The sequence below is a fragment of the Agelaius tricolor genome, unplaced genomic scaffold, assembly GCF_023055355.1.
Source record: "Agelaius tricolor isolate 1412-34295 unplaced genomic scaffold, bAgeTri1.0.p SCAF_7, whole genome shotgun sequence".
Taxonomy (NCBI): Eukaryota; Metazoa; Chordata; class Aves; order Passeriformes; family Icteridae; genus Agelaius; species Agelaius tricolor.
Genome location: NW_027269267.1, coordinates 3,547,992 through 3,571,769, shown reverse-complemented (window position 1 = coordinate 3,571,769; position 23,778 = coordinate 3,547,992). Strand labels below are relative to the sequence as shown.

The following is a 23,778-nucleotide window of genomic DNA, read 5'->3' as shown; positions in this document are numbered from 1 at the left end:
TTTTTATATATTTATATTTATGAAAAAGAACTGAGTGCAGTTAGTATTTTTTATATATTTATATTTATGAAAAAGAACTGAGTGCAGTTAGTAGTTTTATATATTTATATTTATGAAAAAGAACTGAGTGCAGTTAGTATTTTTTATGTTTATATTTATAAAAAAGAACTGAGTGCAGTTAGTATTTTTTATATATTTATATTTATGAACAAGAACTGAGTGCAGTTAGTATTTTTTTATATTTATAAAAAAGAACTGAGTACAGTTAGTATTTTTTATATATATTTATGAAAAAGAACTGAATGCAGTTAGTATTTTTTTAAATTGTTGTATGTGTAAGATACTCTTTTTTTTTTTTTATTGGTGCTAATTTTGAAGCTCTCAAATACTACATTCAACTTTTAAGAAGATTTTTTCATGACTAGGGGAAGAGGGCAGAAACCAAGAGCCTGGTGGAGAGAGGGAATGACTTGCAACATTTTCTTAAGAAAAAAAACAAAACCAGAATGAATCTGAAATTTATGACAGCAAAAGCACCTGACTGTCACTAGGGCTTATATTTCATGCATGTCTGTGGGTTGAACCTGCCCAGTTTTGACAAGGTTTCAAAGCTGCTGTTCCATATTTAAGGTATTAATCCCTGCTTTCCTTTCCAGGAACGCTCCTGCAGGAGAACGGGAATACAAGGAAAACAGTCAGGAAAAAGTTATATGGAAGTGACTCTGAAAATACTTCAGCAATGGCATCTGAGTCCCTGAGCAACAGCAAGGGCAGGCACAGGAAAACCCCTCGCAGGAGTGCTGCTGTGGCTGCCAACAAGCTGAGGCTGATGAGTGATGTGGAGGAAGAGGTGTCGAGCTCGGAGAGCATCGGGATCTGCAGGAACAGGAAGCTGCCGCACCGCAACGCCTCGGCCGCCGCCAGGAGGATGCTGCTGGAAGGCTCCGAGGATGAGGCAGGCCTGAAGTCTGAGAGTGACAAAGAAATGGAAGAGCAGCTCACCAAGAGGAAAGCTCTTCCTCAGCCTGGCTGCTCTGCTCCACGAAGGAAATTTGTCAGCGAATCTGAGAATGGAAGTTCGGATTCTGAGCCTGACACGCAGAGCAAGCAGAAGAGCTGGCAGAGCAACGGGCACAAACAGCTCCGGGGCCCTGGCTGCTCTGTGTCTCCCAAAGTGAAAAGTCCCACCTTAGACTTCTCAGAGGAGGACTCCAAAAGCCATAATTCTGAGGATGGGGGCAGCCAAAAGGTTTCAGAGCAGTCAACACCTGCCCATCACAAGCCTGCAGTGAGCAATTCTGAGGATGAGGCGGACTCTGAGTCGGACAGGTGGAACGGCAGGAAAGCCTCTGGGCTGCAGCTGTCTCCTCCTTTAAAAAAAGCAAAAGTCTTGAGTGATCTGGAGGACACAGCAGAATCTGAAGCAGAAACCAGAGAGGAGGAGAAGAGTTTTGTGTGGGAGAGCTTGGTGCCCACTAAGATTGTGAGGAGTTCCAAATCTGGAGCTGCCTCCGGCTTCCATCGCTCTTCTGATTCGGACTCGGAGAGCGATTCCAATAACAGCAATTACTGTGAAACTTCTGCAAAAGCAAAGATGAGGAAGAGGAAAGGAAAAACAAAAATAGTTAAAAAAGGTAACTTTTAAAAAGTTAATTTCTCTATTTCTTAATACTGAGTAGATGACAGAGGAAATCTCCAGGAGAGCAGAGTGTTCTTTCTCTTTATCCAGCTCCTTGTTTTGAGGACAACCAAACCCTCTGGTGTGCAGTTCTGTTACCTTGCATTAATTTCCTGTTGAGATTTTCTGTGCTACAGCAGATTTACAACTGTTAGTTTCAGTTTGAAGTAACATTATTGATAGTTTTCCAAAATGAATTTGATGGAAAGGTGTTTAAATTATTCTCACATCCATGGTGTGCACCAGAACCTGAAACTTGATTTGTCTTTGAAATTTTATTTTGTCAATGATGTGCAGAGTCCTTAACACAAACAAGCACTTGGCAGAAGTAAGATTTATATTCCACTTGTTTCAGAAAGTGAAATTCTTTTATTTTTGTGTTTTATTCTGTAATTTTATCTGTCACTCAGATCTTTGTGTGGTGGCTCATCATGATTTAGAGAGTTGGTTTTGTTTGGTTTGTGGTTTTTTTTTTAAACTTACGAGAATGATGCTGATGTTTATTAAACCAGGTCATATGCATTGTGCCTTCATTTAATCAGGGAATTAGTCCTGATTTGGAATTTGAAAGACTATTCTGAGGGTTGTGTTTGGTGCAATCTTTCCAATCCTGTTAATGTGCTTTAAGAATCTTAAGAAAATTATTGGTTTTCTAATTAATTACTGTCTGTTAAGATGACTCTGTCTTGACAGTTTGCCACAAGGAATATTTATTTACTTGTTCTGTCCCAAGATCTTATATTTAATACATATATAGGGGCATACTTGTAGTGTTCCTATTTTTCAAATAAATATGTATTTTATATATATATATAAAAAACTGTAACTATATATGTGTATATACACTGCTCAATTAGCCAGCTAAACAATTTATGTGGAAGCTTTGCTTTGGTTATTTTTAATATATATATATAATATAAATAATACCTAATTTATTTTGATCTGTAGAACAGTCTGTATATAATCCTGTCATGTATATTATGTTATATATAATACATATTATAGGTATGTAGTGTTTAGCATGGGATTTTATATACCAGAGAAGAGTGCAAGCAGAGTTTGCAGATAAATTGTGCCAATACCTTGTGGGCTGCAGTGCCCCCTGCAGCTGAGCTCAGGCTGGATTTTCCTGCCCAGTGTTCCAGCTCTGGAGTTTGGCCTGAGCTCCAGGACACCCTGATGAACCAAACTTTCACATCTTTGTGGCTTTTAGAAGCTCCTCCAGTTTCTGGGGGATGTAATGCTCCCTCTTTCTGCCTCTGCCACCTGGTTGTAGCTTTGCAGCTTTTATTTCTGGATGTTCGGTGGGGAATTTCAATACATTTTATTATAGATTTGTTCCAAATTTAAGATCTTGTGTACAAAGTATAATTTTAATATTCTGGCAGTGTTGCAGGAAGGCTGGACTTCTTTATTCTTTAGCTTTGTGTTCCAGCTACTTAATAATATTGGAGGACAGTGTATAATATAAGATCTAACTCTTCTTTATTAGTCTGTGGATGAATTCAGCTTTCATACAGCATTTTGTAGTGTGCAGCAGAAATATGTTGTGCTTTGGCCATAAAATCACACAATACAACTACCACAAGCAGTAATATTCATGTATCATTTCTGGAGGCTCATAACAAAGAAATTAATTATCCTTTGAAAATGTAAAAATAGGAATATACTGGACTAATACATAAAAGGATCTACATTTAAATAAGGACCAGATTTGGTATATGAAGAGATTGTTAATATTGGTACTCAAGCTGGACATTTGAATTTATCCCTCATAATTTTTCCCTTTGTTTATATTTTTAAATTTACTTCAAGAACATTTGATTTTTTTTTAATTTATTCATATGTATGAATTGTCTTATTTAGAAGGGAAACACTGATCTTCATAGTATATGATTTACACATGGAAATTTTTTTTAAAACACAGCATAAGTAAGTTCTATATTAATTTTAAAAACACTGAATGGAAGATTCACTGTTGACAGCAATCTGAGTGTTAAAGTCACTAAGGAGCTCTGAAGGGTTTTAATTTCTCCACCTGAAACCACCTAAAATTGAAATTTGAAATCTACATGAAATTTGCATCCACATGAAATACTATAGTTTCTTTTTTAGGATAAAAGGTCTAAAATGTGTAATTAATATTGCAACTTGTATTCTAGTAAGAAAAATACAACTTTTAATGATACAAGTATTATTAATACGACAGCATTTGTTTGGGAAGTGAGGGAGTTTGTGATTTCTGAGCTAATTAACAGGATGAAGCTAGAGAAAGCTCTTTTGAGGCCATGAAAAGGTTTGAAAGTGACAGGCTCAAGAGTTAAAAGTATCCCTGGGATACTGCTGGTATTTTTAGTAAAGCATTGAGATAAATTACACTTAACAGTTGAAATTCAACATTGATGTATTTCATTAAAAGTGGCAGCGTTTGGCCATATTAAATTAATAATTTCAGCAATGTAAGACACTAAAAAGAACTTTTCCCTCTTCCTTTTGTAGAGCAAACATCAGAGGAGGCCAGCCAGAGTGCCAAGGTGCTGCGGAGCAGGACGTGCATCATCAACTACAAGAAGCACATCAGGGTGTGCAGCGTGGGGGAGAAGAAGAACCCCCGCAGGTGCGCCACGCTGGCAGCCAGCAAGATCAAGATCATGAGCGATGCCAAGGAGGAATTATCCAGCTCAGAGAGTGTTTACCCAGCCAGGAGGAACCGCAGGCAGCTCCAGGGCAGCGCGTCCTCAGCCTGCAGGAAGAAGCTGTTCAACAGCTCGGAGGTGGAGGCTTGTTCCAAGTCTGAAAATGAGAGCGAGCGGGTTCCTGGCAGGAAAAAACCTTCCTGCTCTGAATCTGCTGTTTCTAAAAGGAAATATATTATTGAGTCTGAGAATGAAAGGACTGACTCGGAGACAGAGACTCAGCAGCAGAGCGATAACCACGTGCAGCCACACGAACCCCTCTGTGCTGCAGCTCTGAATAATTTTGACTACGACTCCTCGGAGGAGAATTCCACAAACCACAGGGTAGAAAATGGGGGAAACTGGGGAATTTCTAGGCAGGCAGCTTCAGCCCACAACCATTGTACGAGTAACTCCGAAGAGGAGGTAGATTCTGACTTAGCTAAACTTGAAACTAAAAATACCAGAGTAGCAGCAAATAAAAAACCCAGAGCTTCTTTCAAGAGATTAAAACGGGTGGATGACTTCAAAGAAACGACAGAATCCAAAACTGGGGGGAAAAAAGAGGAGAAAAGCTCTGTCTCTGAGGATGTGGAAGCACCTGGGACTGCAGGAAGCTCCAAAACCAGCTTGCCCTGTTTCTCCTCGGACTCTGGAACCGACACCACCATCTGCAGCGACGCCACGGAAACCAGGAAGCGCAAGAGGAGATGCAAAGCCAGCAGGAGAGAAACCCTGAACCACGACTCCCTGAAGCCTTGCAGGAGGAGGCCGCAGCGCAGGAAGCGGCGGAAAGGCAGCCAGGAGCAGGACTCGGAGGAGCTGGAGTTCAGCCAGGCCCAGCGGCGGCAGCGGCGCTCCAAGATCCGCACGCGCAACGGCGGCCGGCGCACCGTGCGCTACCACGACGACGATGACGACAGAGCCCTCGAGGAGGCCGCCTGCGAAACGTAACCTTAACTAAAGGATAGCCAGCCCATCTCTTCTTTTTTGGTTTTTTTGTTTTTCTGTTTATTTTTTTTCTTTTTTTTTTTGTTTTTTTCTTTTTTTTTTTTTAATGATTAATAGCACTAGAACTCGTGATGGGTGCTGGCTCTTCTTTGTCCTACATTTCAGGGAATATATTTATATTTTTCTATGAAAAAGTTATGAATGTGATTAGATGATGACTTTCTCCTTTTTCATATTTTGACTTGCACTTGCCTGCCCATGTAGCAGCATTTAGCACAGATGCCAAAATGTGCCTCATTATAGGGGCAATTTTTTTGTCTTTACTGGTATTTTATTACATATAAACAAGAGTTAAAAAAATGTTAAAACACTGCAAACAGGTTAATAGCAGTATGTTGAGTATTATTGTTATGGGTGCTGCAATGAAATACTACCTAGGTCATGCAACATTCAAGAACAGATTTCAAACATCTCTAATGCTGTATGAAATCACCTACAATAGTAACAGGCTTCTAAATAATAGTACACACTCTAAAAACCTGGTGGATGCAAGCATTGCTTCCAAAGAGGGATGAAAAGGCTGATAACTTCTTCACAGCTGGATCCAGTGCAGGTGTGCAGTGCTCTGTACAAGCAGTTACCAGTGAAGAAGTTTATTTGCCACTTCCAGAGGCTTTGGTGAACAGAGGGTTCTGCTGACAGGTAGTACATCATTAATGTGACTTCTATACTGTAAACTTTTAAGATTATGAAATGCAGGTGAACTCTTGGGCCTAAAGGGTTTTTGTGTGTTTTCTTTATAAAATAGAAAAACAAACAAAAGGCTCGTTCTGTTTTCTTTTTGCGTGGAAAGCTTGAGGTGCAGGATTCCGACATTCCAGACCTTTTTTTGCTACGTTTCTGTTGTTCCTCCATATTTATAGTGTTTGAATGTTGGATTTTCCATTGATTAAACCTTACAAGTTTCTGAGCTTTGCAGTATATCTCCTGTTTTCACAATGTTTGAGGTGGCTCTCGTTGACAAGAAGGAAAATCTCTCCAGGAAAACACTGGTTTTCCAGGAAGTCCCTGGTTGAACACATAGCAACAACAATACCACACAGCAGCTCTGAATTTATAGTTTTCCCTGGAATTGTGCTGGTGGGAGCCCTACAATGGCTGCCCCCAGCCCAAAACCAGGGAATCTCTGCTCCTTCCCCACTCCAGGGCTCCTCCTCTTCTCTGTAGCTTCCTTTTCTCACACTTTGGAAAACTTGGTCATTCTTGAAAAGTGAAAATGAAAAACTTGGTCATTCTATCATTCAATAGAAGTTGTGACAGAGTACCAGATTTATCCCAACCTAGCTGATGTGAACTGAAAAATAGCAAGTTTGGGAGTTGGTTTTCCAGCAGGTTGGACTGGTAGTGGGATCCAGAAGGGTTTGGGGGTAAAAAAATCAGTGCAGCTGCACAATCCTGGTGAATAATGACAGAACTCTTTGTACAAATGGAAATCATCATGGAAAATGGGCTTCCATCAGTGACAGCCACTTCTCCAACACCCTCACTGACATTATTTGCATTTACCATCACTTTTGCTATGCCAGATGTTAGCACAGAGAAATACTCTTTTTTTTCTTCCTTAACACTTCCACGTGAAGTCCAAAAATAATTAAAATGGTTCTTGCCCCAGGAAGTTTTATTTAGAGCATAGTGTTTAATAGGATGCAGCAGAATTCTGTAAATTCAAGATAAATGTTTATCTGGATTCTTTATTTGGTTTCTGAAATACAAACACAGTTGTGTTTAGTGATAAAACTTTGAAGGTGGCTTTGTGTTTTCTTTGAGGAGCAAATTTTGTTATAAGGTAGTAAGTCCATTATTTTTTCATATTTTCCATAAATTTGATTGTTTAGCAGCTGCTTATTCTCAGTGTTCTCTGGAGTGCATCCTCCAGTTTGGGTATAATTGAACTGAACCATCAGAGGTTTTATTAATTTTCAGTTTGAACAGCTAAAATTTGGCTGGTAGGTTTGTATTTCTAATCTAGGCTTAGATTTACCAAGCTGGTTTTCTTTCAGGGGCTGTATTCTGTCACTGCACACACAGGTTCATGATCCCTGAAAGCTGGGGAAGGTTCTGCCCTTGGGGCTGCAGATCCCACAGGGAGTCACTGCCTTAGGGACCCTGACACTTTCATTTTCAAGGCAAAGCATTTGCTGGTCTCTATTTCCTAATTTTAGACACATAGTGGGAAGAGAAACTATTAAACTGGAATGGTATTTTGAGTCTTTCACCCTTTAAGAGTTTATTTATTTTTAATTTATTAAAGGAGCATGGTGGCTGTTAGAGAGCTGGCAGTCCTTTCACCTTCCTTTAAGTGAGCATTTTTGGTTTTGTCTAGCTGTACTCAGGGAAGTGAAGTAGTAGACCTGTAAAAATAGGATCTTTATTTCATGTGACTTTTGGGGGCTGTTTTGGTTTGTTTTAGAGCAGGACCTGAGTCTGTGATGGTGATCAGGCAGCACGAACAGAGGGAAACATTAAAGTGCAGGGCAGAATCGTAAAGGAATCAAATTGGTTCATGTTACAGGCTTTGATGATGTACATGTGTTAGTGGACCAAAGTAAAGCTGTACATACACCTGGGATGTGTGGATTCTCTGTTTGTATTTTCTATTTCTGCCAGAGTTGGGATTGAAGGTGCTTGAGGTGGTATTTCATGTTTGGACTCAAGCATTTATTACTTTTTATCAGTGAAACAGCCTCACAACCATGAGTTCTGCAGTTTTTCATTAGCAAGGCACAAAATGGCTAAATATCTTTTGTTACAGGGTCTTTTAAGGCTAAACTATCCAATTAAGAAATGACACTCAGATTATTTTGCTTTTTAACCCAATAACTGATCCCTCAAAGCCTGCAATGCAGACTTTTCTGTCCAATTACAAAATACCACCCAAACTCATGAAGAAGAAGGAAGAAGAAGGTGAAAAAGAACACCCTGCCTCAGCCCTAAAATCTCCATCTTGCTTCATATTTATTACTATATTCTAAAGCCCCAAACTCTAAGTTTTCCACCCTGTGATATTACACACCTCTAACCAACTACACACCCGTAATCCCAATGCTGTTAATCAATTTTGGAAGTCTTCTCCACAGCCTCAGGTCAATTGCAGTACTCTTTTGTGAGTCTGTGCCTTTCAGCATAGAAAGTTTAAAATTCTCAGCATCCAGGATTCCAACAGAATTTCACTGTGCTCTTATTTGGATCAACCAGGCCAAGGGACAACAACCCCATGGGGCTGGAGAGCTGGGAAAGGCCCTGGGGGTGCTGGTGACAGGGGCTGGACACGAGCCCAGGGGTGCCCAGGGGGGCAAGAGGCCCCTGGCAGCTGGGCTGGGTGAGGAATTGTGTGTGCAGCAGGAGCAGGGCAGGGATTGTCCCTCTGTGCTGGCTCTGAGAGCCCCTCCAGGGCTGGGCCCAGTTCTGCTCCTGCAGGAGAGGCCTGGAGGGGCTGGAGCGTGTCCAGGGCAGGGAACGGAGCTGGGCAGGGGCTGGAGAATCCCTGAGGGAGCTGGGCAGGGGCTGGAGAATCCCTGAGGGAGCTGGGCAGGGGCTGGAGCCCAGGAGGGGCTGAGGGAGCTGGGCAGGGGCTGGGGCTGGAGCAAAGGAGGCTCAGGGGCCCTTGTGGCTCTGCACAAGTCCCTGCCAGGAGGGCACAGCCGGGGGGGTCGGGCTCTGCTCCCAGGGCACAGGGACAGGAGCAGAGGGAACGGCCTCAGGCTGGGCCAGGGCAGGCTCAGCTTGGACAGCAGCAGCAATTTGCCCATGGCAAGGGAGCTCAGGCCTTGGCAGGGGCTGCCCAGGGAGCTTTGCAGTGCCCAGCCCTGCAGGTGTCCCCTGCAGGTGGCACTGAGTGCTCTGGGCTGGGGACAAGGTGCCCATGGGGCACAGCTGGCACTGCATGGGCTGGGAGGGCTTTGCCAGCTCCTCCAGGGATTTTGGGACTCTGGCATTTCCTGAGGTTTGTTCCTGTCCCTTTCACCTCCATCCTCTCTTGGGAGCTGTCACAGCCAGGCGGGGTCGGGCTGTGCTCCAGGGAATAGGGACAGGACAGAACGGCATCGAGGTCAGGCAGGGGAGGTTATAATGGGATATCTGGATGATTTTCTCCACTGAAAGGACGGCTAATCCTTGGAAGAAGCTGCCCGGGGACGCGATGGAGTCACCATCTCTGCGAGCGCTCCAGAGCCGTCCGAGCCCTCGCTGCGAGGTTCGCAGGCACCGAGGACACCGGGCGCTGCCGCCGCCTCTCCCCCTCAGAGCCCCGGCGCCTCCCGCGCCTGCTCCGGCGCTGAGGGCGGGGCCGCGCAGGCGCGGGCGGCGGCCATGGCGACCTTCTTCGGAGAGGTGGTGGTGGCCCCGTCCCGGGCCGGCCTGGACGAGGAGGAGGAGGCGCGGGAGGAGACGCCCGAGGACCGGGAGATCCGCAGGGAGATCGAGAAGAAAAGGTTCCAACAGCGCGGGGAGATCAGGGAAAGGTTCTTCCCCCAGAGCGTGCTGGCACTGCCCAGGCTGCCCAGGGAATGGGCACGGCCCCGGGGCTGCCAGAGCAACTTGGGCAGCGCTGCCAGGGATGCCCAGGGTGGGATTGCTGGGGATCTGTACAGGGCCAGGAGCTGGGTTTGGATGGCCCTTGTGGGTCCCTCCCAGCCCGGGCTGTTCTGTGTTGTTTTCCCAGGGAGATCCAAGTGCTGTGGAGCTGCGCCGAGGAGTCCCTGGTGTGCTCCAGGTTCATCGTGGCCATCGGGAGGAACGCTGCGGGTGCGTGCGGAACCAGAGCTGCTGGGGCTGGGGGATAAATGGGGAGGCAGAAGGTGGCAGTGAGGTGTAAATGTGCCAGGACAGTCCCTGCTCCAAGCCCCATTTGGGGTTGTAAATGTGCCAGGACATTCCCTGCTCCAAGCCCCATTTGGGGTTGTAAATGTGCCAGGACAGTCCCTGCTCCAAGCCCCATTTGGGGTTGTAAATGTGCCAGGACATTCCCTGCTCCAAGCCCCATTTGGGGTTGTAAATGTGCCAGGACAGTCCCTGCTCCAAGCCCCATTTGGGGTTGTAAATGTGCCAGGACAGTCCCTGCTCCAAGCCCCATTTGGGGTTGTAAATGAGCCAGGACATTCCCTGCTCCAAGCCCCTGTGTCCAACCCGGCCTTGGGCACTGCCAGACCAGGGATCCAGGGGCAGCCACAGCTGCTGTGCCAGGGCCTGCCCACCCTCGCAAGGAATAATTTATGCCATCCAAAATCCCTCCCAAAATCCCATCCAACCCTGCCCTCCTTGAGCTGAGCTCATCCCCCCTTGTCCTGTCATCCCATTACCTTTTGAAAAATCCCCCTCCAGCCTTCTTTAAGCCCCTCTATTTACTGAATGAGCAGCTCCTCCTTTAGCAGCACAGGTTAAACCTGGAGGCAGCTGAGTTGTCTAGAGAAAGCTGAAGTTCCTCTGTGCATGTAAAACACAGTTATTGTTACAGCTGTTTACTCATCTTGAAAATTGATGTATTTTCAGTTGAACACGAGAAGTGAAGTATGTTTTAGTTTGAACACGAGAAGTGAAGTATGTTTTAGTTTGGGATTTTAGTTAGGACAATCTCCCCTTTACCTGGCTTTTGTTTGGTAAACTCTCTGGGATTGTTTATTAATTGGCAAAAGTTTTGATCTGATAGTACCCAGAAGTCTTGCTTGCATTTAAGTGACATTTAGATGACATTTAGATTTTATCAAAGTTAACTTTGCTGATTTGTTTGGGTTTTGTTCAGGTTTTTCCTTGAAAAATGGCAGTAGATATTTTGGATCTGTCTTCTGTAGCTTTTGACAGGAATCTGATTTATGAACATTTTTGCCACACTCTTGCCTCTGTTTTTTCTAGAATCAGTGTAATAGTTCTGCCTTGCTGCTTCAGTGAGTTTTGGTTTAAATCTGCTATGTCAGAAAATATTAGAGACTTAATATCTCACATCCTTAATTAATACTAAACAATTTGAAGTTGATTGCAATGCTATAACAATAATGTAATGCTATTACTTGTTCCTAAGAACAAGTGATTTTTGTGTTAGGGATCTGTGTGTGTGTTAGGCATCTCTTAATCTTTTTAAATTTGAGTACAGCAGGGTTATCACATTGCTGATGTTTCTTAGATTTGGTCAGTAAATCTATGTTGATAAAAATGAGTTATTCTTCCTTCAGATTGCAAAGGAATAATCTAATTTAGTCCAGCTATTTATTTGTAAAACAGAGGTTTTAGTCTTTATAAATTAACTGTATTTTTAATGGGTTTTGCAGCTTTCCTGTCATCTTTTATCCTGGATTCTGTGTGCTGGGAAGTGATTGGAGTTGTGAAGCTGTGGAATGAGTGGTGCAGGACTTCCAGCAGCACAAATGTCCTCCCCACAGACTCTTTCTGTTTGTTCTACAGATTGATATCAGACCCCACAGTAAGTGACTTGAGCATTAATTCCTCTGTGGTTTGGCTTTCTGAAAAAGAGAAACTTAATCCACCCCCAGACAAGGCACTGTAGGATCATGGATTAATCTCATCAGTGATCTGAAGGGTTAAATCTCACTAAAACTGTGTGAAGTTCTGTCTGGAGCTCAGCACAGACATGTCACAGCCTCGTGGCTTCACTGCATTTGTGAGCAAAAAATCCTCATTGAAACCGGGTTAAAGCAACCCAAAATAACTGAACAATTTATTGTCTGCAGCCACATCATCCTTACAGGTGATGATGAGCTGCTGTTGTGCCCTTTGAACCACTTGCTCACACAAGTTTTTGCCTTTTTTTAGGTTTTATTGTGCCAGTGTAGTTGCTACGTGGCTGAGGATCAACAGTTCCAGTGGCTTGAGAAGGTAAAACTGACAAGAAAATAAATGGAGAAATAAAATCCTGAGGGTGGGCATCTTTTCTCTGATACTTTACCCATGTCAGTGTTAAATAAGTTTCCCCTGTGGTTTTCTTTTATTAAATATTTAAACATAGATAAATTTACTCTCTGCAGGATCTGTGAAATCCCTTTCCAGATGCTGCCAGCTGTATCTGCTATAAGCTCCCAGCTGAGTGCAGTCACTCCTTTTGGACAGTTTCAGTTTTTGTTTGCCCTTAACCACTTCCCAAACCTTTTTCCTGCTTGCCTTTAATTTCCCTTGCCTTATTTCAGCTGCATTTCACCTCTGGGAGAATTTTTCCTTCAAAAAAAAAAACCAACAGCAATTTGTCCAGCTGCCAAAGGATCACCAGCCAAACCAGTTGTGGAGCTGCTGGTGGATGGTGTCAGCTGCTGGGTGTGTTCTGTGCCTTTCCCAGGGGGGAGCTGGAGGGAAAGGTGCCTCCCAAGCAGCATTTGTCCCATTTCTGCCCACATTTAACATTCCCAGGGCCTCACCCCAGCATCATCCAGCTACAGCAGCACTGCTGGCTCAGGGAAGTCCCTCCAAATGTCATCATTTGGATTTTAATAAGATAAAGCCAAGGGGTGAATGTTCCTCCTCTTGATTTTCCTGATGGATTTGGGTCAGTGCTTTGCCTGCAGGAAGTGTGGCTTATTTTGTCCTTCTGTCTGTCTGCTCCCTGCCTGCCTGCCTGCCTTTAAATCTCTGCTGAGCTGATGGGGCAGCAGGGATTCTAAGCTGGGCTTGCAGATAAGTACAGCTTTGCTGGGGGCTCATGGCTCATTTGGAGGTTTAAAAACCCTGAGACCTCAGATGTTTTGCTGTATTCCACACATTCCTGCACTTCATTTAAAGTGGGGTTGCAGAATTAGGATGGCTGGGGGTTGTTCTCTTCCCCAGTTGTTTGTGGATATGTGGGTGTTCCTGAACAGCAGCAGTGTGGTTGTACCAAGTCCATGTTCCTGAGTATTTTTAGATTTTGTGGTTGTTGGTATTTTTAAATGTGCAGCAGAAACAACGTGCTGGCAATCTTTCTTTTTGCTTTTCATGTGAATTGCAGCCCTGTTCTGTGTGTAAATCCTGATTTCCTGAGCATCTCCCATCTCCACAAGTCAGATCTTTACATCTGGGTGGGTTTTCTCTCTAAGGATCACTGACAAACCAGAGCACACAGGTTGGAGTTTTGCAGCCACGAATTCCAGCCTGTGTTCCCAGCCAAGCAAGTGGAAAATATGTGGGCTTCTGAATATTGCTGTCAGATTTCTGTCACAGTGGTGACAGTGATGGGAGGGCACAGGCAGCTTCCCTCCTGGGGCTGGTACACAGACAGAAACAGGCAACTTTCTGTCACAGTTCCCAAATTCTCTATTTTCTTTTCCCTTGTTGGTATTTTGTGATGGCCAGAAGGTTTTGTACTTCAAAACTCTGTTCTTTGGATATGAGAAAGAGAAGCCTAAATTTTCTTTCTCAGTTCAACCTGAATAGAATGAAATAAAATCTGTGCATTTAAAATAAAGTCTCTTACAATATTGTAGGACATCTGGGGAACACAATTTTAATTCCAAATGTCATACAGCTCAGTGAACTGCTTGTTTTTATTTGGAATCCTTCTTCTTTCTACAATCACCATTAATTAAAGCAGTAAATCTTAATATATTGAATACAAAGTGCTGAAAACCTAACACCTCTCCAGAAGAGCACTGGACTTGGTAAATATGTCAGCTGCTGTTATTTTGGGGTTTTTCTCTCCATCCCAGGAGCAATGCCTGACAAATTTCTAGCTGAAGGTTGTGATTCAAACTAGTTTTGGTCCTGCAAACCTGAGTTCAAGTGCCCTTTGCACTGAAATTGAAATGAATCCTTGAGGTTCCTCTGCTTTTATTGTGAGAACTTCTGCTGATGCATTTTTTTTTTAATTTCAGGTTTTTGGCTCTATGCAGAAGAAAGGCTTGCAAGTCACCATCCTTTCCACATGTCCTGTAGCTGATTATAAAACTCAGGAATCCACTCTGACACTTGTATCTCCATTCCTGAAAGCCTTGAAGACCAAAGAATTCCAGGAGCAGGTCTGCTGCCCACTGCTGGAGCAGCCCAACATTGTGAGGGACCTTCCTGCTGCTGGTACTTTGCAATTTTAATTCTTTCCACAATTCCTCCTGAGGAGCATCCCTCTACTATTAGAATTTTTGCTTAATTGTGAAAAGCTGAAAATTCAGCTTTTTAAAAATTAATTACTGACAGATTCACATCTTACACGTTGCCCTAGAAAATAGGGACAATTTTCCAAACCAGCCACAAATCATTTGACCAGTTATGTGTGGGACAGAAGTACTGGGAAATTCCCCAGCATAGCCTTACAAAGTGGGGTTTTTTTGGGAATTTTACTTAGTAATTAAATAATTTTTATTAGGAATTCTTTTCAAGAGTAAAAGTAAAAGCTCACCAAGTCCTTTCTGTATATAACAGGTCAGGGAGCTTGCACAGATGCACTGATCAACCTCATGGAAAAGTTAGGTTCAGTTTTATGATGTGATTTAATAAAAACCTTGAGCTTTTCATTCTAGAATCCCTAATGGTGGCAGCATGAGGAAAAGCTTGTGTTAGGGATCTGTATATGTTAAGCATCTCTTAATCTTTTTAAATTCTCTTAATCTTTTTAAATATTTTTAAAGTCTGGCAGGAGTTAAAAGTGGATGATTCTCTCTTACTGACCTTCCTTTTTATGTGTTTTTTTTTTAATTGGGGTATTTTTGGGGGGGGTTGTTTGGTTTTTTGCAGATGTTGCTATTATTTTAATTTATTATTTTATTTATTTATTGAATATTTAATAAAATATTTTATTGTTTTTATTTCTTATTTGAATTTTAATTTTATTTATTTATTTTTATGGACCGTTTCCAGGTAAGGTATGTGCCAGGAAAAAACACCTGCATTTAACTAATTTTTAGTTTTAACTAATTTTCCTTGGGGGATGAGGAGTGGCTGCTCCAGCAGTCAGCATCCTGGGCTGGTAATTAAACTCCCCTGGGTTCAAAATTCAGATTTTTACACACAGAGCAGAGATTGCCTTTGTGCAGAGTTTAACAGAGGTTTCCTTTTGCCTGTGTCAGTCCTGAGTTACTGCCAGGTGTGGGGGATCCCTGCCGTGCTGTACCAGTGCTACACTGATGTCATCAAGCTGGACACAGTCACCATTGAAGCCTTCAAACCTCTGCTCTCTTCCAAACTCCTGAAGAGTTTAGCCAAGGTAAAATTCCATTTTTTAAAAATAATGGCAACTCTTGTCTGTTTTCATCTCTTGCATTCTGCTGGTTTTGTTCCCCTGTGGGGATTGCAATCTACAGCTTCCTTCAGATCTTCCTTTTGAATTTCCAGGCTCTTCTAATGGTATGAATATATCAGGGAGGGGTTTCTTGTTCTTGTGTAAGCTGCAGTTTCCTTTGGAATTGCCTCATTTAAAACTTCTAAGCTTTTTGTTGTGTGTTTTTGTATTATTTTTACATTTTCTATTCATGTACCAGATGGCTCTGTTCTAGCTCTGTATCTGCCTCTCTTCTGGCATACAGGAAAGCTTCTCAAAATAACCCATTTTGACCTATCACTTCTTTTTGGAGCTAAAAGGCCAAATTTCTGAAGACATTTTTACACTGATCAGCAGCTGTGAAATCCAGCCTGGCCTTGAACACTTCCAGGGATGGGGCAGCCACAATTCCTGTGTGCCACCACCCTCAGAGTAAATCCCATTGCTCCCATCAATTCCCACTGCAGCTCCTAAAATCAATGTTTTACTCTTTCTGAAGTGTTTTTAATTGAATTCTGGTTGGTTGAGAACACTTTGAACCCAGATTTAAATGCCCAAAGAGGTCTGTGTATACTGAGGTGTTTATTTCAGTTCTAAAATCAGTTTTCAGTGCAGCTCATTTTATATTCTGCTGAATAAGTCTGAGTAAGACATAAATATTGAAACTCTGAAGGAGAACAATGACAGAGACTCTTCCCCTCATGTCCAAGCAAAGAGGAAGGCAAAATAATAAATCCCATTTTCTTGCTGCACTGCAGATTCCCGTAGATAACTTCATTCAGAAGACCTGAGTTTTGCTCAGATATATTATATTATATTATATTATATTATATTATGTTATGTTATATTATGTTATATTATATTATATTATATTATATTATATTATATTATATTATATTATATTATATTATATTATATTATTATGTTGTATTATTATATTATATATTATATTATATTTTATATATTATATTACTATATACTATATTATAATATAATATATAATGTTATATTATATTATATTTTGTATATTTTATATAATATATAATATATTAATATATATTATAATATTAATATATAATATAATTATGTTATTTTTGTATATTTTATATAATACATATTATAATATTAATATATAATATAATTATATATAGTATATAATATAATAATATAATATATATTTCCTATTATTTCTATATTATGAATTATTATTATATATTATAAATTATTATAAAATATTATAATATAATATATATAATATAATGTAATCTGTGATGTTAATTTCTTTAATCTAATTAAATAATAGATATTTAATTATAATATGTAATAAAAGTTAGTTAATATCTTAATAAGAGTGATGTTAATATTTTTAATTAAATAACAGATAATTATTTAATTAGAATATATAATAAAAGTTAATTAATATCCTTATAAAAGCGATGTTCAGAGTAATGAAAATGGGACCAGAGGCCAGGGGAGCTCCTGCTTTGTTCCCAGCTCTGTGGGTGATGCTGATCCTCTCTTCCTTTCCCCAGGATGCCTCTGAAAGCACAAAGATTTTGAAGAAGTTCCTGACAAGCAGTGAAACCCACAATAACATCTACATCTGACAAGGACAGTAGTGCTGCACTTTTGTAAACTCCAGTTTCTTCTCTAGAGGACTCCTGGGATTTTATTTTTTTTTTCCTTTAAAAGAAGAATAAATTCCGGTAGATTTTTACTTTCCCACTCATTTTTGTTGTTTTTAACTTCATCACTGAACACCCTTCTGCATGGCTTGGAAGATTCTTCTGGAATGATTTTAGGAAAGATTTTGGATATGAAAAACAACTCCTTTTTCTTCTCCTGAAGGGATTGTCCTACCTAAAAGTATTCCTTTTATATTTCAAAGAGGAAAATGCAGATAAGGAATTCTGTTTGTATCTAACAAGACCTCTCCCTTTTTTACTTTCTTTTGAGATCTGAAGGTTTTTCTAGCATTTGATGCTCTTCAAAGATTTGTCTGTGATCAAGCAAATGCACTCTCTGTCCTTTGCCATCCACAGAGAATTTTGCTTGTGTTTATTTATGGCTCCACACGCCCTTTGTAATGTATATATTGATACAAAATGCAGTAATTAAAGTGTGGTAAATGCCTTTAAAACTTGCTAGTGAAAAATAACCTCTTCTGGTCAAAGGGGCTGGCAGGAGCACAGGCTGCTGCAGCTGGATTTGCCAGGGCAAACTGATTTAATTCACTTTAAACCACCAAAATTTGGGCAATGGTAGGAAGAATAAAAAATCTCTTAGGCAGAGAATGTGATTTTTAGAGGAAAGTTAAAGGTTTTAAAGTGTCTCAGAAAATACTCTGGAAGCTGGTAACAATTTCAGCAGTTTATTTCAAGTATTAACTAGGATTGAGGTGCAGTTCTGAGTTGTACTCTGTTTAATTTAACATTTTGTTTAAGAAAACGGTGTTAAAGTTTTAATTTGTAATTCTGTTCTCTGCTGGGTGCAGCTTTGATTTACACTGGATGCTCAGTGGGTATTTCTGAGCAGTGTTTTTCCTTCTCAGAACTGTCACAGATTTGAATTTCAGTTCAGGTAATTACAGATAAGCACATCTTGCCTAAAGCGGTGCTGGATTTTGGAAAAAATTCTGAAGCTTTGTTGGGGTTTTTCCCCCATTTCTGTCCATCTTTTTAATTCATAAATTGGTTTTATGTGTGATCTGAGCTGAGAATTCTGTTCTTTTGAAAATTGGCTGCAGCATTTTCTTACTTTTATGTGTTTGGTTCATAATAAATAAAGCAGATAACAAGAAATATCTTAAATAGTAAATTATGCAGAGACCCTTAGAGGAATTGTGAATGTATTTCTGGTGTTGGTGTGGTCACCCAGGCAGTTTGAAATGTTTCAAAACAGTTACTACATTATATTTAATTCAGTTTTTACTACCTGTCTTTATGCTGGGGTGTGAGAATGCTCCTAAACACCTTGAATAAAAGTGGCAAACAAAACCATGGCAGCTTGGGAGATGAAATCAGACTGAAACCTGGAGTTCTGGCAGAATTCCTCAAAATGGAAAACCTGAAAGCTCTCCATAGCAGGAAATGTTTGGGTAGGATGTAGTGGGGAAGTGCTGTGGGGCAGTGAAATGAGAGATTTTAATTTAAAACTCTGCCTTTTCCCATAATTTGCTGTAGGAAGCAGCTCCTATTCACCCCTTAAATATTCTGTAAGCCTCAGAACTAATGATGAACTGTCTTTCATCAGATGTGAGTGTTGACTGAAGATTTTTTTTTCCATATTTGAATGTTGCTGCCTGGTTTTTATTTTCCCTTCTGTGCTCTCCAGCATCTACCCAGGGCCTGCAGTGAGGCTCTCCTGTTTCCTACCAGCTGCTGGCTGTGATCCTTGGAGGGGTTTGTGAACTCAGACTTGTCAAATGTGGCAGATGGCTTCAGAGCTTCGGGGGGAGAAGTTTGAAATGAGGTTGTGTAAGACTTGGTTTCCTGAGGTATTTGCTAAATGCAAATTGTGAAACCAGAGTGAGCTGTGAGACTGGAAGAGGGGTTTTTATCCCACTTTTTCAAGTCATTTAAGCCACTTATTGCCTTTTTTATAGATAAGACTGATCTGTCTTCTGCTGAATGTCTTCCAAACCAAGGGCTCTTCCCTTGCTCTGCTTTGTCCCCCTGCAGGATTTATTTGGTGGGCAGAGGTGTTTCCATTCCTGAGGTGTTGGGCTCTGCAGCTGGGGACTCACCTGAGCAGGGCACAGGGACACAATCCCAATCCCTTTCCCTGCTGTGATGCAGACAGGATTCACATCATCCCCACTCCTCATCTCACTGCACAGCTCCAGGAAATGAATTCTTTCTAAGATTCCATGCTCACAGTGACTCTGCCCTGCAAAGTGCTTTGTTGCCAAAGCTGCAGAGGAACAACATCACTTCTAACATCTAATTCTACAATTTTTGTGCCAAAAAAAATGAAAAAGGCAAGTATTTTGTTCTACCTCATTCTTTCTGATTTAACATTCTGGTTGGTGTCTAAAAAACTGACAGATCTAAATGAGCTAAAAACAAAATGAAAGTCAAAGAGATTGATGATTTTACTTTTTTTTTTTTTTTTTTTTTTTTTTTTTTTTTTTTTTTGCTGCCATCAAATCTGCACTTTTTTTTTCCCCCTTCAATATTTTGAACTGAAAGTTTGCACAGCTGCTGCACATAGCACCTACAGGCATCTCCTTGAGCCAAGTGAGATCACAGCTCTGAGGTCAGGCTTTTTTACTTGAGGGAAAACACTGAGATCCTGTTGAGAGCTCTCCCAGAGTGGCTGATGAGCAGAGGTACCTGAGAATTCTTTTATTAAGGATTCCATGCAGTAAATACTCCTGGAAACCTTTCACTCACAGGAATAAAAATGCAAAGCTCTCATTTCACTTTGCTATCAGGGCATCCTGAGATGAAGGAAGGCCACAGACCCCAAACTCTCTGTGTGGAAAAAGGTTAAAGCCAAGTTTTTTCCTTCCAAACAATTGGATAACTAAATGTTTAAAAGTTCTTTGAATGGGAAATTTGGGCCATTGCTTAAAAGTAGGAAATGTTTCATGAGAATAGTGTTGCACCTTCAAAGGACAATTTCACATAAAGCATTTATTGAGGAGACCACAGGTTCTTCCCCTGTGTTTGAATCAGAGAATTCCAACATGCTTTCATTCACTGGAAACTCCACATTTCATGTTCAGCATTGATATTTTAATTCTTCTTTTAGGTTTGACATGGATCCCTTTTCATTAGGAATGAAAGCAGCCTTTTTTCAGTCAGTTCCAGAGACTTTAAAGCTGCTTCATGGGGAATTAACAAAGGGGGAGATGAAAAATAATAATGATAAAAATGATAGAGTCCCAATCACTGAAGGCAGCAGTTTGATTACTGAACAGATGAACAGAGAAGGTACAGCCTCATTAAATATAAAGAAAAAAACCCAAAGCAAATCTGTGGGAGGAGAACAGCCACTGTGGAAAGGTGAGAGCACAGCAGAGAAAACCTCAGCATCCATCATCCTGTAAAATTAGGGCTTGAAAGTTCCCTTTGTGGGAACTGCTTTTGGGTTTGCTGTTCCCTTTGTGCTGCCCCTCTGAACTCCCTTCCAAAGAGGGATGATAAAGACATTTTTGTGCAGAATGCTCTGCCTGGCCAATTCCACCCTTCAGCCCTGGAGGACACTTGCAAGAAGCCCTGTGGATGCTGTCAGAAACGAGCCAGTGTTTTGTTCATTCCTCAGAAGGTGCTGGTGCAGAACTGTTTCCTTCCACCTGAGTCTGGAATTCAGGCAGCCCACTGGAGCTCCATCAGGGTGCTGGGTGTTTTTTCCAAGTGGCAGGGAATAATTTGGGATAACTTGGTAATGCCATGTGTCAGGAAATGCTCTGCAACAGAAGATTCTGTGCCTGACCTTAGAATTTCCACTTCTTTATGTTCTTCCTATCAGAGTGTGTGTATAGAGGAAAATTTACTTTTAACAACTATTAAAATCTAGTAGGTGTTTTTTAGCAAAAGATAGTCTGTGGGGGTTTTATAAATAACCGTATTCCAGGTATTGTGGAAGGCACATTTTCTATCTTTATGGACAGGAACAAGGCTTGTGGTAGAGATTTTGCATTTAAACCCAAATAAGAATCCCCACATTCCCCAGCTGACACCCTGCCTGGCAAGGGCAGGAATTCTGGTGGTGCAGCTTTGTCTGAGCATAAAGTTCAGTGAAGATTTTGTTGGTTCTAGCAATTCTTGCAAGAGTTTCTTCACAGAAGAGGATATTTAACAAGAGAATATTGTTAAATATTGTCAGGGCTGCCCAGGGAGGTTTGGAGTCCCCATCCCTGGAGGTGGCACTGAGTGCTCTGGGCTGGGGACAAGGTGGGGATGGGGCACAGCTGGGACTCGATCTTGGAGGGCTTTTCCAACCCAAATCATTCTGCAAATGCTCCATTTTGTGTCCTACTGGACAATAATCCTATTATTTGCTTTCCTGAGCATCCCAGTATGGAGCTGACTGAGGTCAGGCACTCAAAGCTGCAGGTTGGTGTCACAGACATATTTTATGAAAAATCCTTTCCGTAGGATTTTTCCTCCTGAGAAGCTGAGAGGCCTCAGGAACAAAATGTAACCAATGGTTATCTGCTGCTGTGGAATGCAACAGGTGCATCTGGGATTGGCCCATGTGGTTGTTTCTAATTAATGGCCAATCACAGCCCAGCTGGCTCAGACTCTCTGTCCTAGACAGAAGCTTTTGTTATTCATTCCTTCTTTTTCTATTCTTAGCTAGCCTTCTGATGAAATCCTTTCTTCTATTCTTTTAGTATAGTTTTAATATAATATCTATCATAAAATAATAAATCAGCCTTCTGAACCATGGAGTCAGATCCTGCTCTCTTCCCTCATCCTCAGACCCCTGTGAACACTGTCACAGGTTGGTTTGCCCTGTGGTGCCCATTTGTGGCCATGAGGTTTTCCAAGGCTCATGAAATTTTTTTTTTCCCTAACTTTTTCAGTTTAATAATTGTCTGAGAAAAATCTGAGCAAAAATAATACCTCAGTTGGTGCTGGAGGTCAAATTTAGTATTAGTATGGTTTTTGAATCTATTCTGGTTCAGGCTCAGCTGTTTCTGGATCTTACTCAAATTAAAGCAGTAAATCTTGTACTTCACAGAATCCCAGAATGGTTTGGGTTGGAAGGGACCTTAAAGTTCATCCCATAGGCTTGGGCACCTCCCACTGTCCCAGGCTGCTCCAAGCCCCAGTGTCCAGCCTGGCCTTGGGCACTGCCAGGGATCCAGGGGCAGCCCCAGCAGCTCTGGGAATTCCATCCCAGCCCTGCCCACCCTCACAGGGCTGAATTTTTTCCCCAATATCCCACCTAACCCTAGAATCTTTCAGTGTGAAGCCATTCCCTGGGTGCTGTCCCTGCATGCCCTGGAAATTGTCTCTCTCCAGCTTTCCTGGGGCTCCTGCAGGCCCTGCAAGGCCACCCTGAGCTCAGCCCAAAGCTTCTCCTGTGCAGGTGAACAATCCCAGCTGTGCCAGCCTTTCCTCCCAGCAGAGCTGCTCCATCCCTCTGCCCATCCTGGAGCCTCCTCAGACCTGGGGAGCTCAGGTGGTGCTTTAGGTGCTTCTTGAGGTAGTGGCATCCCCCTCTACTCCAGAGGGAATTGCTGCAGGAACTTCTCCCTTGCAGCAACACAGCGAGTGCCTCCCTTAAATAAGAGTTTCTGTGCTAAATCTCACTCTCTGTGCTCTCCAGAGCAGCCCAGCAGAACCACAGGCTGCAGAAATGGGGTTTCCTGCTGCCTGTCCATGTCCTTCCTTCCAGCTGGGACCCAAATTCCCAGAGCTCTGCACCACTGTGACAGCATTCACAGGGGTCTGAGGATGAGGGAAGAGACCAGGATCTGACTCCATGTTTCAGAAGGCTTGATTTATTATTTTATGATAGATATTATATTAAAACTATACTAAAAGAATAGAAGAAAGGATTTCATCAGAAGGCTGACTAAGAATAGAAAAAGAAGGAATGATAACAAAAGCTTCTGTCTAGGACAGAGGGTCTGAGCCAGCTGGACTGTGATTGGCCATTGATTAGAAACAACCACATGAGACCAATCCCAGATGCACCTGTTGCATTCCACAGCAGCAGATAACCATTGGTTACATTTTGTTCCTGAGGCCTCTCAGCTTCTCAGGAGGAAAAAACCTAAGGAAAGGATTTTCCAGAAAATATCATGGCTACAACTGAGCACTGCAGGCAAGAGGCTCCCCTGCATTCCTGACCTAGCACCTCAAAACAGGAATAAATACTGAGTGTTACCAGTGAGGAGCAAGCAGGGCTTTTAAATATCATTTTTATTTCGTTTTCCCTCATTTAATTTTCACTTTTTGAACAAAGACACAGCACCAGCTGTTTGGCTCTGTGTGCCTCAGCCTTCACTCTGCACTGCAGAGTGTGCTCACAGCCAGATGTTAAAATTCAGCTCCCTTGGAGGAGGTCTTGACTTAATCAGCGTGGGGCAGAGAAAGTAATGCTGTAATGCTGATAGAAAAGGTCACTTGTCTGAGAGGAGAGCAGCCTGCCCTGGCTTTTCCATCCCCTCCACCCCGGGGGTGCTGGGGCTGCAGCTGCCTGGGCTGTAATGTTTGGGAAGTGCCTTTGATTTTGGGACTTGCAGGGAGCCAGCCTGGTGTTGACATGTGGCTTCCAGACCCTCAAAT

The 23,778-nt window shown here is 41.9% G+C and overlaps 2 protein-coding genes across 3 annotated transcripts in view; both read left to right on the top strand.

Annotated features, from left to right (window-relative positions):
- Positions 1-7,933, top strand: part of BRWD1 (bromodomain and WD repeat domain containing 1) — a 48,810-nt gene extending 40,877 nt beyond the window's left edge. For both annotated transcript variants that reach the window (XM_071430146.1, XM_071430147.1), the window contains 2 exons: positions 657-1,634; positions 4,178-7,933. In XM_071430146.1, the coding sequence (XP_071286247.1) occupies positions 657-1,634; positions 4,178-5,307 (2,108 nt within the window). In that variant the 3' untranslated portion in view covers positions 5,308-7,933. The remainder of the gene's footprint in view (positions 1-656; positions 1,635-4,177) is intronic.
- Positions 7,934-9,637: 1,704 nt separating this feature from the next.
- Positions 9,638-18,525, top strand: PSMG1 (proteasome assembly chaperone 1). The gene is made up of 7 exons (XM_071430144.1): positions 9,638-9,794; positions 10,025-10,107; positions 11,625-11,776; positions 12,127-12,189; positions 14,151-14,349; positions 15,339-15,475; positions 17,062-18,525. Exons 1-7 carry the CDS (start codon positions 9,673-9,675, stop codon positions 17,134-17,136), a joined length of 831 nt encoding a protein of 276 aa, XP_071286245.1. The 5' UTR covers positions 9,638-9,672; the 3' UTR covers positions 17,137-18,525.
- The last annotated feature ends 5,253 nt before the right edge of the window (positions 18,526-23,778 follow it).

What these genes read in the sequence shown, in the direction of transcription:
- PSMG1 (XM_071430144.1), top strand. Translation starts at nt 9,673, where the DNA reads ATGGCGACCTTCTTCGGAGAGGTGGTGGTGGCCCCGTCCCGGGCCGGC. An exon ending in AGGGAGATCGAGAAGAAAAG is followed by an intron (nt 9,795 to 10,024) that starts GTTCCAACAGCG and finishes TTGTTTTCCCAG; the next exon opens with GGAGATCCAAGTGCTGTGGA. An exon ending in AGTTCCAGTGGCTTGAGAAG is followed by an intron (nt 12,190 to 14,150) that starts GTAAAACTGACA and finishes TTTTAATTTCAG; the next exon opens with GTTTTTGGCTCTATGCAGAA.